Genomic DNA, 14,036 nt, shown 5'->3' on the forward strand with positions numbered 1-14,036 from the left:
GTTTTTACTTTGTCAGGAAGTTTATATGTGTTTATAGTTGTATAAGCTTCTGATGCTGTCAAAGGTCATTGGCCTGCTGCTCTACAGGCACTTGAGGATGAGAGCCAGACCTTGTTGTTGACTTTGTTTTCTCTCCGCAGTCTGATGCGTGATCCCATGAGTGGCTTTGTCCACCATCATGGTAGACATGCAGAGCCAGTACAGCCCTCCCTCCCCCCTGGAGGACCCCATCCTGGACAGTCCACTGTGTGGGGACATCATACAGAGCATGGAAGACCTTCAAGACATCTCTCAGTCCATCGAAGAAGAAGCTCTGAGCTCCTTCGATGTCCCGGAGTACCAGTCTTCAGGCAATGGCTCTGGCTCAGAAGGCTCCACTGTTCTAGGTAACGAGCCCAATTCCACTCCAACAATACAGTGAATTTTGATTATAAACAGGAATTTAACCACACTGTATGATACAATTTCTGGTTTCATTTATATTTTTCAAGATGCATGTTGGCCGAGAGTGTCCAACTCAGTCCCTATTGGGGAACAGTGTGATCTGGATTTTGTTCCAAAAACAGCTGTCTGTTACATAATTGGTGCAATTAGGCCTACATGATTCATTGAATGAATGTCACCCTTTTGTTTAGGCTTCAAAATCTTCTGTGGATACCGTTTCTTTAGCCAACAATATATTTTAAGCTATCAGCTGTGAAAATACAGTAAAATGTACAATTCTTAAATAGCCAAACTGAGAATATAATTAAATACATATAGGACATTTAATTGACACCCGTCTAAACCAGTTCTTTTTAAAAAGTGTTTTCTCACACCACTTTTTGTAACATAGACCCAGATGCCCTAAGAGCCTATGGTAGATTATACCAGCCCTATTTTATGGTGATATTGTCTAACCTTGATTGTTGGTCTTTCAGGCTTTGTCGAATTTTAATCTCCAGTGACTAACTGGGTAAATAATTGTTAAATGAAGGAAACCCCAAATGGTCTGTTTTACTGGGTCAAGAGAGTAGAAAATCTATTCCTCAGTTTAGAAAGCACACAGAGTCATTTAGGAGCCACTGGCAGCGCTTTAGAGGGGTTAATCCTGTGTGGAGCTTCTCTTTGACTCTCTGTGTGGCTGAATTATACAGTCTTGGATTGCAGCTGTTTCCTGTCACAGAAACTGCATCAGAAAGTTGTGATTAAGAGGCAATGAAATGTCATGGAAAAACTTCTAAGAATAGAATGAAAATGTCCTGGAAAGCATCTTTGAGTGACTGGAAGCTAGGCCTGGAATTGATGGGTTTGGTGGTTGCTATATTCTGTATGTTTTATTTGTTTGTGTGTGTGTGTGTGTGTGTTTGTTTATATTTCACCCTTCAGATTGAGTAGGGAATATCCCCATGTAATATAAGTGAGACAATACACTCGTCAGGGCTGGTATGCAGTTTTTGACATTTTACAAGTCTAAACAATGTCTGGAGGCGTAACGGTTACTCTGCTATTTTTAGCTGCTATATTTATTTATGTTAAATGAGGAGCATTTAGGACTCTGCGTAGCTGACATAGTGAATCCCTCGGTTAAATACACTGTTTCCTAACCTATTTATAATATATATTAAATATTTAAAAATCAACACACTTTAAACTTGAATGTCCTGTTTTTAAAGAAGAGTTTATATGGGATGGAGTTATTTTTCCCTTCCCTGCACTTCCTGGCTGCAGCCCTGGTAGAAATGTTGGGCAGGATCCAGCTTAAGATCCTGAAGGATTCTGACAATATATTGTACAAAATCCTAATGCAGAGTCCTTCAGGATCCTAAACAGGAACCTGCCCAATATTTCAGCCAGGAACATTTGATTTGGACCTGTAGAATCTTATAGGATTTAAACCGGATGTGACTGAGCTGGAGTGTTGCACAAGATCCTGTGGTATTTCAAGGAGAAGTGTGTGTGGAACATGCTAAACTTGTTACTTGAAGGAAAAAACAAACTAGTCATTGAACAAAACAGAGTCCACACTCTATTTTAAAGAATAAAAATGCACAAACTTTGATTTATTCAATTAAATGCAGCCACCAAAATTACATTTTATTAGATCACTGTTCCTCCTTAATAAATTGCAATGTTCTTCTACTTTGGAGTGGTCATTTTCAGAAAATAAACCTCTCAGAAAAGGCACACAATTAGTCTTGTGCATTTTAATATAACAAATATGTTTTCTTGTTCTTTTCCCCCCCATGCTTTCTTTTATTGGTGGACAGATCACTACTATGTGTGGTAGTCCAAATGGCTACCAAAAGATAAACTAGCTGATAACCCACATTTTCATTAGTGAACGTTTCCAATAATACAGCATTAAAGAAAGACTGATACAATTGTAAAAGTGGTAAATAGACTTGAAAAGAAATAGATAAACATGCCAAGTACATCAAATTCAATTAGATTACACATGTTATGTATGTACTAGTTTTCCAGTTTTGGCCAGGTGATCAGAGGTTTCTTGGATGCCAGTTTACTACGGTGAGGAAAACCAGACGATAAAAGAGTAACGTTGTTCACAGATACAGAGCAGAATCGTTTGTGTACCTAATGATGATGGTGTTGGCTGATCTTTTCCCTCAGTTATCAAGAGCAATCAGCATGATTAAATGTCTTAATTTATGTATCCCCAAGAGATAACAGATGATGTGATAAATATCATAAGTAATCTGGAAATTGGAAATCATTTTTGTGGGCTCCTGAGAGTACCTAGGATATTCAGATTCCTGATAAAGATCCTATGAATTTATGATGGGTATAAAATAGTATTCCTGAACAATTTTATGCCCAGGATTCTATAGTATCCTGTCAAGATTTCTACCAGGGAGTGCACTGCCCCCTATCAGCTTTCCTAGACATAGACTGCGATATGATGAAGCATATGAAAAAGTGTTAAAAATTGATTCAATCAAAATCAACCTTAACCAAACTTTACATCCAACAAAACGACATGAATTTCTAAAAGGTAGTTTATGTTCTGCACTACCAAGACCCTGAAATTATTGGGCTTTTAAACTTGTATATCTCTGCCCCTCAGTTTGGACTAAAGGCATCCAATCTTACATTAATTTTAGACAGGAAAAACTTAACTGCTTCTGTAATTCAGTTTTTTTTTTTTTTTCCTACTGAACATTCCAGACAACATCAGAACCAACACCTTTCATTTGGATAAAATAACTGATTTATCGATTGTGTTGTATTAGTCGATGGAGGGCTGATCTAGAAACCTGCTGTGTGCATCTTTGGATACAGTCGAATGGTGGACAGAACTTCTTTGTCCCAGTTCTGTAAATGAGTTGTCTGCATACTAGCCACTAATCTCGGGGGAGAGATACATATACCTGTGAAGAAATGTGTGGTCTGCTTTGCTTGACTCGAGGGCTTTTGAAATTGTATGCCATTCCGCTATCGTTACTTCTGTATAGAGCAATTTGGGTGTTTTAAAAATCCAGATGACACTTGTTCTGTGCTGGCGGACTGACTGTGTTGGCCTGCGTCTCCCTGCTGTGCAGATGCCCTGACCCCAGCCTCCAGCCCTTCCTCGGGGGTGTTTGGGGTCGTGCCCGGCCAAGATGAGCTCTCCTCTGGCGCCCTCAACCTGGAATGTCGAGTGTGTGGGGACCGTGCCTCGGGGTACCACTACGGAGTCCATGCCTGTGAGGGCTGCAAGGTGAGGGGCCTGCTGTGAACACGGACCACAGAGCCTTGAAATGTGATGGAGTGAAACATACACCTGGTTTAGTGGAGGAAGGTCTGATACACAGTAATTTAAAATACATCTACAGGACAACCACAAACATGGAGGCACAGATGTATTACGAAAAGCCAGTCGCAAAGTAAAAATATAATTTGCGTTTCTGTCGGGGCAATTCACATAGTAAGCTTTGTCACATGTACAAAGAGAAAATATGTACCAAAATGTACTAATTTTAATATCCATTACGACACCATAGTGAGATATGTAGTGTGTGAGTATTGTGAAATGAAACGAATCTGTGAACCAGGCCTCACAGTTTTCCTGATCTGTGCTTTTCACTTACTTTATCCCCAACGTGCTTTGCAATCTCCTTGGTGTTCATGGTTGAGTCTTTCTTTGAAATGCATTATCTGACCAAGGAACCTCTCAGGAGCAGGGGATTTTATTCTGAAATCATGAGAAACGCTATTACTGCACAAAAACAGAGGTCATTCAATTATGTTTGTGGCTTGTTAAGGTCATTTTGTTCAGCTGAATTAATTTAGGTTTGAATATGTATGGAATCATGACGTTTCAGATTTATTTCATATTAACTATCTATTTACTTCTTTCTTTTTGTTTTTCCTTTGAATGTGTGGAGTGCGTTGTGTTTATAACACATTCATGCACACTTTATAGTGTAATGACTGCAAGCTTTAAAGCAACAAAATGTGAAAACTGAGAGGGTCTGAATTATTTTCCAAGGCACCATATGTTACAGCTTAACACAGTTAGCTGAAAATACAGGTATCCAGCCCATCCCAAGTCTATTTATTCTACTTGTTTGTCAATTCAATTTGCTAGTTTCAGAATTGTATGAAAAATAACAGCTGTACAATTGTTGTACTGATACTGCTTCCTAACATACAAAAAAAAATGCCCACTTGATTATTGTATCTGAATAAAAGATTGTTACATGTAGTAGTGAAGTGTAGAAGCCAGATAAATTTAATGAAAATGGCAAACATTGTGTTTAACATAAGATGGACACTTATTAGTTGTGTTCAGATGTGCACTGTGTTCCTGTCATTGGCCGCCTTTTTTTTTTTTTTGTCCTCCCACTGTCCTTTGCAAGGCCTGTTTTTTTGGGACCAAGTTGCAATGCTTATTTCTTAATCACTTCTGGGAAATGAAAAGACTTGCCCATTATGAAATTTGAGCACGATTCATATTTTTTCCAGTGACGGTCTTCATTTTATTGTTGTTTTGCTTTGACCTGCTTCAGTGCTAATGTCTCCCTGGCAGGGCACTGTGCTTGGCTTGGACTCTTGTCTGAGTATTACAGTCACATGGCTGTACTTAATGTCAGCATTCTTCATTTCAACACTGTGTTCCCTACAGTGTTTCGGTGACCGAGTGCAGGCCAGGCCAAATCATGGCATACCTGACCTGATCGCCTCGCTGTCCTGCTTCTGTAAAAGCAGCACAGTGAAGCCTCACAGACAAGAGTAGCGGCTGGCGTCTTGCCACTGCAGTTCACCCCACACGTATTCTATGGGATTTTTCTCCTTGAACTACTCTGTTTGGTGTCATGAACCATTCTGTTGGTAGATGTATGGGCCTTTACCATAACAGTCCATCAATGCTGGCGATTCACTGTTGTCCAAAATATTACCATATGTACTGCAGGTCCTTCCCCAAAACAATCATTGCAGATGGAGTAACAGGGTTTCCCAGTGATTTAAAATTGGTAGGCTTGGGCAGTAATAATTTGCACCAAAGTTGTTCTGATTTTAAGTACAATATAGATAGTTCAGGGGAGGGATATTGGGTTAATCTTCTTCTTGTTCATATGGCAATTGAAACAGTGTAGCCTGGTCTGTGCCAAAGGGAAAGAAAACGGCAACAAAACCAACCCTAATTGCAGTTAATGACCAGAACTGACCTTCCCATGTTTCACATCCACAACATTCACACTCTGTGTCGTGCAGCTTTTCAGTCACATGGTCTGTGCACTGTGTGCCCATTCACAAGAGCGCTCCATGTCTCAGCTGCCCCCACATGACCCTGTCAGAGGGGTCGTCTCCAATTGTAGTGACTGAACTCTCCTTTGGAATTTGTCTGTCCTTATTTCAACCTTGCTTCACACTGAGACTAAAACTGTAAATCAGATTGGGCTGCATGTTCCAAGATCTGCAATGAAGCATATGGCAACAATAGGAGGGTTGGATTTAGCTGCTCACTTTCTTGCTTATAAGCTTGCTTTTCTTTCGTAATAATGGAAACATTTCTGAATGATATTGCGGTTATTTTTGTTCGTCACACTTTCCCCAGTTAGGATGAGTCAACCGCCGTTGTTTATTTAAAATGTTACACTGATGTCTAAAATGAATAGCGTAAGACATAACAAACGCCAGCCTGTTTGCAAAGATGGATGTTGAAATGGTTTTCAGAGCCAATGTAAAGAGGAATACGTCGAGTCAGCATGTAACTGGAGACAAAATAAATTAATATTTGGGGAAATTTTGTGAATTCAATTCAGTACAATTATTGTAGTTGTGAATGATATATACATACACACAAACAGTAGCCTTCAGATTTAATCTTAACGTGAAGTGCAATTAAAAGTTGATTTGGCAAGAAAATGCAGGTGTCTATTCTAACAAATGACTTCGTTAACATGAATAAACATTACTCGTTTCAAGGATGACGTATTAAAATGTTTGTTAACCCTAAGAGTTGTCAAAATAGTCACCAGATTTTCCATGACGAATGTAATGATCTTATGAAAAAACATTAAATACCTTTGTTAACATAAAGGAAAATCTTGAAAAAAGTGGAAACTGTCCATTCCAAAACAATGGTTTGCAAATGCTTATCAGGCATTGTTTTAATTTATATTTAATTTATTTAACTATACTGGTATAAATAACGCACCCCAATCTCACGAGAGAAGGTGCTGCACTGTTTTCTGCTGGAAACATGACACCTGGACCCTGGGAGAAGGAATAAATGTGCCAATAGAAAGCTACATAAACCTACAGAACACAACAATAACAATAATAATAATAATAATTGTATATAATAATAACCATTTGATGATGAATTAGTCATTTGTTCACATTAGTGACTGCCTCCGAATATTAAGATCTGAAGACAAACCGATACATGAATTCATGCAGTTAATTCATTAGTTACCATTACCAAATTACTTTTCATGACTTGTTGGTGCATTAGTTACTGGTTTGTTCATGTTAACTAATGTATTAGTTATTGTCTGATAAGGGGTACTTATTCTAATAATAATTTAGGTTTTATTAAGCTAGTATTAATTGATTCAATTAATTGTGTGGCTAAATAAGTTGAAACTGAGCACAACTTTGCATCTGGATAGTGTGTATATATGTGCATGGAAATGTTGAATGGTGCACACCACCCACATATGGGTAGCATGGACCATTGAAACATTGCGGAGTGTGTGACTAAGTTTTTCTACATTCCTAAACCATAAGGAAATAAGGGTTGAATGAAATTTGGTTGGTTCCTAATTGAGACAATTAGTTTATTTTTGATGGTACCTTCTGCTGAGAAGCACTGCAAGGTTTTTGTGGTGCACTGACATCCCTTCAGTTTGATTATATATCGATACACGTAATTGTTTAGTCTCAGAATGCCTTTATGTACAGTGATGGGGAAAAAAGTATTTGATCCCCTGCTGATTTTGTACGTTTGCCCACTGACAAAGAAATGATCAGTCTATAATTTTAATGGTAGGTGTATTTTAACAGTGAGAGACAGAATAACAACAAAAAAATCAAGAAAAACACATTTCAAAAAAAGTTATAAATTGATTTGCATGTTAATGAGTGAAATAAGTATTTGATCCCCTATCAATCAGCAAGATTTCTGGCTCCCAGCTGTCTTTTATACAGGTAACGAGCTGAAATTAGGAGCACTCTCTTAAAGGGAGTGCTCCTAATCTCAGCTCGTTACCTGTATAAAAGACACCTGTCCACAGAAGCAATCAATCAATCAGATTCCAAACTCTCCACCATGGCCAAGACCAAAGAGCTGTCCAAGGATGTCAGGGACAAGATTGTAGACCTACACAAGGCTGGAATGGGCTATAAGACCATCGCCAAGCAGCTTGGTGAGAAGGTGACAACAGTTGGTGCGATTATTCGCAAATAAAAGAAACACAAAATAACTGTCAGTCTCCCTCGGTCTGGGGCTTCATGCAAGATCTCACCTTGTGGAGTTTCAATGATCATGAGAACGGTGAGGAATCAGCCCAGAACTACACGGGAGGATCTTGTTAATGATCTCAAGGCAGCTGGGACCATAGTCACCAAGAAAACAATTGGTAACACACTACGCTGTGAAGGACTGAAATCCTGCAGCACCCACAAGGTCCCCCTGCTCAAGAAAGCACATGTACAGGCCCGTCTGAAGTTTGCCAATGAACATCTGAATGATTCAGAGGAGAACTGGGTGAAAGTGTTGTGGTCAGATGAGACCAAAATCGAGCTCTTTGGCATCAACTCAACTCGCCGTGTTTGGACGAGGAGGAATGACCCCAAGAACACCATCCCCACCATCAAACATGGAGGTGGAAACATTATGCTTTGGGGGTGTTTTTCTGCTAAGGGGACAGGACAACTGCACCGCATCAAAGGGACGATGGATGGGGCCATGTACCGTCAAATCTTGGGTGAGAACCTCCTTCCCTCAGCCAGGGCATTGAAAATGGGTCGTGGATGGGTATTCCAGCATGACAATGACCCAAAACACACAGCCAAGGCAACAAAGGAGTGGCTCAAGAAGAAGCACATTAAGGTCCTGGAGTGGCCTAGCCAGTCTCCAGACCTTAATCCCATAGAAAATCTGTGGAGGGAGCTGAAGGTTCGAGTTGCCAAACGTCAGCCTCGAAACCTTAATGACTTGGAGAGGATCTGCAAAGAGGAGTGGGACAAAATCCCTCCTGAGATGTGTGCAAACCTGGTGGCCAACTACAAGAAACGTCTGACCTCTGTGATTGCCAACAAGGGTTTTGCCACCAAGTACTAAGTCGAAGCGTCAAATACTTATTTCCCTCATTAACATGCAAATCAATTTATAACTTTTTTGAAATGCGTTTTTGTTGTTATTCTGTCTCTTACTGTTAAAATACACCTACCATTAAAATTATACACTGATCATTTCTTTGTCAGTGGGCAAACGTACAAAATCAGCAGGGAATCAAATACTTTTTTCCCTCACTGTACATATCATGTGAAGTGGAGAGTAGGGCAGGTCACTTTTTCAAGCAGCGCTCACCCTGAAGAAGCAGGGTCCTGCAGGGAGCTCTTCAATAGCCTCTGTTTCCACTGGGTGGGGACCCACATTCCACATGCATTGATTCACCTCTGCACACTGTGCAGTGACACAAGTTACAAGTTACAAATTTAACTCATTTCCTCTTCATTGCAGTGCATGATCTGTTTGTTTAATGGAATCAGCCCTCATAACTTTCTAATGTGGTTCGTATTTGCCAGTGTGTAAATAGGTGATCAATACTTTGTAGTCAGACTTTTTGGATCTTCAAATATTAACAACTGTGTGTTTTCTATAAGCATAATGTTGCTAGGATGGGCAAACCTGTATTTGAAGCAAGAACCTGCCATTTGTAGATAATCGCAAGCATACACTTTCTTTGCGGCATGTACATTATTTTATTTTGTTAATTGTTTTTGTCTGTCATATATATTTGTGACACTGTTTTAACAATAATTCTTCCCTCAGGGCTTTTTCAGAAGAACCATCCGCCTGAAACTGGAATACGATAAATGTGAACGCAACTGTAAAATCCAGAAGAAGAACCGCAACAAGTGCCAATACTGCAGATTCCAAAAGTGCCTGTCAGTCGGGATGTCTCATAATGGTAAGTGCGGAGGTATTGCCACAGGTTTTAAACACTGGGTTTGGGAATTTGTGTCCGTGCTTTTTCTTTTCACACAGCCTTTTCTAATGTTGTGAATGTCAAATGTACCTGGCACAGAGAGACAACTCTTAGAAGGACATTTTTAACATTCATCACAAATAACTTTATATATAATTTGAGCTGTTTTGGAGTTGATGCATGTCTTTAGAAAATGGGTACAGTTAATTACTTATTTTTAATGTAGTTCACATTTATTCTGTCTGGTGTCTGAAGATGCATGAGCAGCACATTCTGCAGGTATTGGAAGTTACTAACAATAACAGTGTCAGCTTTTATTTCAGTTTAGTTTCTTCCTATTTCTTCCTTAATGTGTAAAGCTGATTTACATACAAAGCACAGACAGATACATCCAGAACCAGCTTATGTGTATCTGATCACATTAACCTTTTGTTTGTATGTCTGTAAAGATTTTGGTGTGAAAAAGAGGAAAAACTATTTTAATGTAGGAGGTATTACTAGTTGAACAAGTTGTGTAAATTAAAAAATACATTAAATAAATAACAAATCCGGGGAAATATTCCACGATCATCTGAAGGCTCGAACAGTTGCATAGACCTGCTTGTACATAGTATAACTTCTGTGGTTTAGAAATTATTATGGCTTTAACTCTACGGTCAAAGGGGATGTGTGGGACTTTAAACAGCCACTGAAATAGCTAGGGCACTGGGTTTGTGACCATGTCATCTGTTGTATTTATATAAGCATTATTGTGTACCATGAGGTCGTTTGGAGAATGTCCCCTGCATTTGTATTAATCAGGTGACAGAGTGCAGGCGCGAAGGTCATTTAACAAACAGCAAGTGAACTCAAAGACCTCCCTTAGACTCCCTCACCAGCAGCACTCTCTCAGTTTACACAACTTCCTAGAAAACAAGGGATTATTATGGTCTAGAAGAAGTGGAGGAAGATAGTTTGCACAGAGAAAAACTCAAACAAAGTCAGTACAGTATAGTCTTGCATGTACAGCTAAACCAGAATTCCAGGGGCAAAGAAAACACAATTGTCTTGAAGGTGTTACTCAATCACAAGGCCTAATCCAGGTTATGTGGAAGAATTGAATAGGTTTGCGTTTCCTCCTAAATGTAGGCAATATAGGATTACACTCCTAAAAGTTTGGACTGGCAGGATAAATCTACACCTTGACTTATTATAGTTATCATGTTATCTATACTTTTTCTTCAGCAAATGTGCAACTTGGTTAGAAAGAATTCTTCCTTTTGGCTATTTTATTTAAAACAACTTTTGTAAGCTATCTAACTTCATGAATGGATGTCAAGGTTACAAAAAAGTCATGTAAATTTCCAGCTAGCAAATATTTTTATTCATTTTTTATTTAATTACATCTATTTAAACAAATATGTATTTTGTTACAGCATGGAGGACATATAGGAATAGTATGCATTCAGATAACAGTCAAAGAACGATATCTTTATATTACATCACCTGTTATTTTGATACCATAGTGTACAAGCTTTGAAAGATAGTTTGTGAGTGTCTGAGAGGCTGTGTGGTGTGTTGATAACACAGCAACACATATTCACAACTGAGTTGCAGGAAGTAAAGCGGACCTACTGTATTTCCTTTTTGAGATGCTCATAAAAAACGGCAACACATTTGCATGTCTGCTGTTGCAAGTTGCAGGAACCCTTATTTGTACACAAGAGCATAACAATGTGTTGAAAGTTATTAAAGGGAGGCTTATCTGGAGGTTTATGTGGAATGAAACACTCACACCAAAGGGAAGGGTAAATCCCAGACATCTGTTCACACTCTTGACATTCGGTGATACTTGTTGCCCCCCTGGTTTAGTAGAATTCAGGGGCCTCTTTGTGGTATCTTTTGCTTCATGCTTGAGGAAATACTCACGTTTCAAGGTTATGTTTACACACTCCAAAAATCCCAGCACAATACACAATGCAGAGGTCTCTCGATTTAAATTTTACAAATAGATCTAAAATCTAAAATATTTTGGTAAAATGGCTCATATTTCTGGTTTAATCTATTTTTATCCAATTTGCTGGGACTTCCACATCCTAGAACGGCTTAATTGTGAATGTATGATATAAGTAAGACGGTGGATTTGTGATCAGGCTTTGTGTTCAGGCCACAGTTGGCTTGTTGTAATATTGTAATATTCAGATCTGTCTATTTGTGCTCAAATATTGACCTTGGTCATATTTGTGGGTCTTACAACATAGTCAAAACCTTGCCATGCTGTCAGTGCATAACAAAGAGGATTTGTTTTTGCCAATACTATACTAATCCCTTAAGAAAACAAACAAACAAAGGCATTGTTATGCTCCTGGATACAGCCACCTAGTTCAATAACCCGCATTCAAACAGAAAAACCTGGGAACTCTGCTGAGGGCTCTGTGGTCCCGTCTTTACATATGTGTGTGTGTGTGTCAGTGTGCATCACACAATCAGTTGTAAACAGTTGTTTCAAACATCAGATATTGAATGATCAAACTATCAAAGAAAGAATATAAAGGCTGAAATACATTTTTTGATGGAGTTGTGATTTGCCAATGAGTGGCGTTTGGTAATAATGGTTAGAGACAATACAAACAACTGACTCAAAAACCTAAGAAATTACTAGGTAATTAGGGATGAATTTACCATTTTCAGATTAACGCATTGAGATCGAAGCCTCTTTTACAAAGTTAGTGATGGGACGATGGCTGCCGAGAAGGCAGCACTAAATTTGTCTCAAAATGTAGTGCGCCACATCTACCCCATTGTAAACATTAAAACAAAATTTTGACTAGGATTAAATCAAAAGTTTGACCCACCCGCTAATAGAAAACTAGAGAACTGTACTCAGTTGTGGCTTCATTTTTAGTAAGATGACACTTTCTTCTAATCAGAAATGTAACCGCTATAATATACAGGTTTGTAGTTTTCTATTAGCAGGTCGGTCAAAGTTTTGATTTAATCCAGCCTAAATCTGCATGACAAATCTGAGCTTTTTTATTCCTGACAAGAATATAATTAATGTATTCCTTATTTGTTGATTCGTTCATTCCATGGCACACCTGTTCATGACTAATGACACACCAGTCTGTCATGACACACTGGTTGGGCAACACTGCCATCAAGGAGTCTCATCTCAATCTGTGTCACTGTCCGTGCAGCGATCCGGTTTGGTCGGATGCCACAGTCGGAGAAGATGAAGCTGAAGGCGGAGATCCTGACAGTGGATCGGGAGGTGGAGAACCCCCAGCTGGCAGACCAGAAGACCCTCGCCAAGCAGATCTACGAGGCCTACCTGAAAAACTTCAATATGAATAAGTCGAAAGCACGAGTCATTCTGACAGGCAAAGCCAGCACACCGGTAAGTGTGTTTAAATCTGTTTCAGTGCTGTATCAGTGCTTGAGCAAACCACCACTTGTCTTACATTCACTTAATAATATAAAGAGGTGGTCAATCATTTAGTGGGTGCCTTTCTCCACCATACATTTTTTTTTTTTTTTTTTTTTCTTTTTCAAATCCTGCCCAGTACTGCCAACATGTGAACTTTTGGCAAACATCCCTGCAGATTCCAATCCGAGTACAGATGTACAGTAATCTTATAACACCAAACTGTGTTGTATATTAAACTGAAACGGCGCAGTCGAATCTCCTTGAGAGTTTCCTCCTCTTCTTTTAACCTGCGTAGAGCTCACGCAGGCTCCGAATATTGTTGAAAGTTTTGGCAGGAATAAGTGAACAAGATGAACTGATAAGACAGGCAGTACATCCTCCGTACACGCCCTTGTTAGTCCGTTCTACAATGCACTAAGATGGCTGTTACATTTTCACTAAGTCACATAGCGATCAGTTTCTTTGGGTTCGGGAGCTATGTGTTATTAATATTAATATTATTTATGTACCAGATGTCATTATCCAAGCTGACTTACTAGGTGTACTTTATTTTTCAGTTTAACATGAAAAATGATCTTTTCTGATACATACTTCTTGTATACCATGCAGGAGAAGTGAAGCCCTCTCTGGTGCTATAGAGATATCTATGTATTTATCCCTACCCGTGCCAGCTTTGCATCAGTACGCAAGACTGTCGTAGAATTTACTTAAACACATAGATGCAGAAAATCCTTGTGTTTTATGAGTGTCTTTTGTTAATTGATTTGATGTTGCCTGAGCAGTGTCTACCCTGCAGACATGTTTAAACAGATGCACGAAGATAAGCCTGGCAATGCTCTTGGTAGGAATCCATTTTGTGTATTTTAATTAATAACGCAGCTGTGCTTCACAGTAATTAAAAGTGTTTATTTCCAGTTAGGTATCTTAAATACTCACACCTGCATATGGTTTTATACCCTAGTGTATGAATGTGAATAATTACTTGGTTT

At 39.0% G+C, this 14,036-nt stretch overlaps 1 protein-coding gene across 2 annotated transcripts in view; it reads left to right on the plus strand.

Moving 5' to 3' along the window:
• The window catches only part of LOC136771828 (peroxisome proliferator-activated receptor alpha), a 47,606-nt gene that overhangs the window by 18,229 nt on the left and 15,341 nt on the right, over window positions 1-14,036 (plus strand). For both annotated transcript variants that reach the window (XM_066724363.1, XM_066724364.1), the window contains exons 2-5: window positions 141-386; window positions 3,540-3,697; window positions 9,485-9,623; window positions 12,818-13,017. In XM_066724363.1, coding sequence (XP_066580460.1) covers window positions 179-386; window positions 3,540-3,697; window positions 9,485-9,623; window positions 12,818-13,017 — 705 coding nt within the window. In that variant the 5' untranslated portion in view covers window positions 141-178. The remainder of the gene's footprint in view (window positions 1-140; window positions 387-3,539; window positions 3,698-9,484; window positions 9,624-12,817; window positions 13,018-14,036) is intronic.

The sequence above is a fragment of the Amia ocellicauda genome, chromosome 15 (genome assembly GCF_036373705.1).
Source record: "Amia ocellicauda isolate fAmiCal2 chromosome 15, fAmiCal2.hap1, whole genome shotgun sequence".
Lineage (NCBI taxonomy): Eukaryota > Metazoa > Chordata > Actinopteri > Amiiformes > Amiidae > Amia > Amia ocellicauda.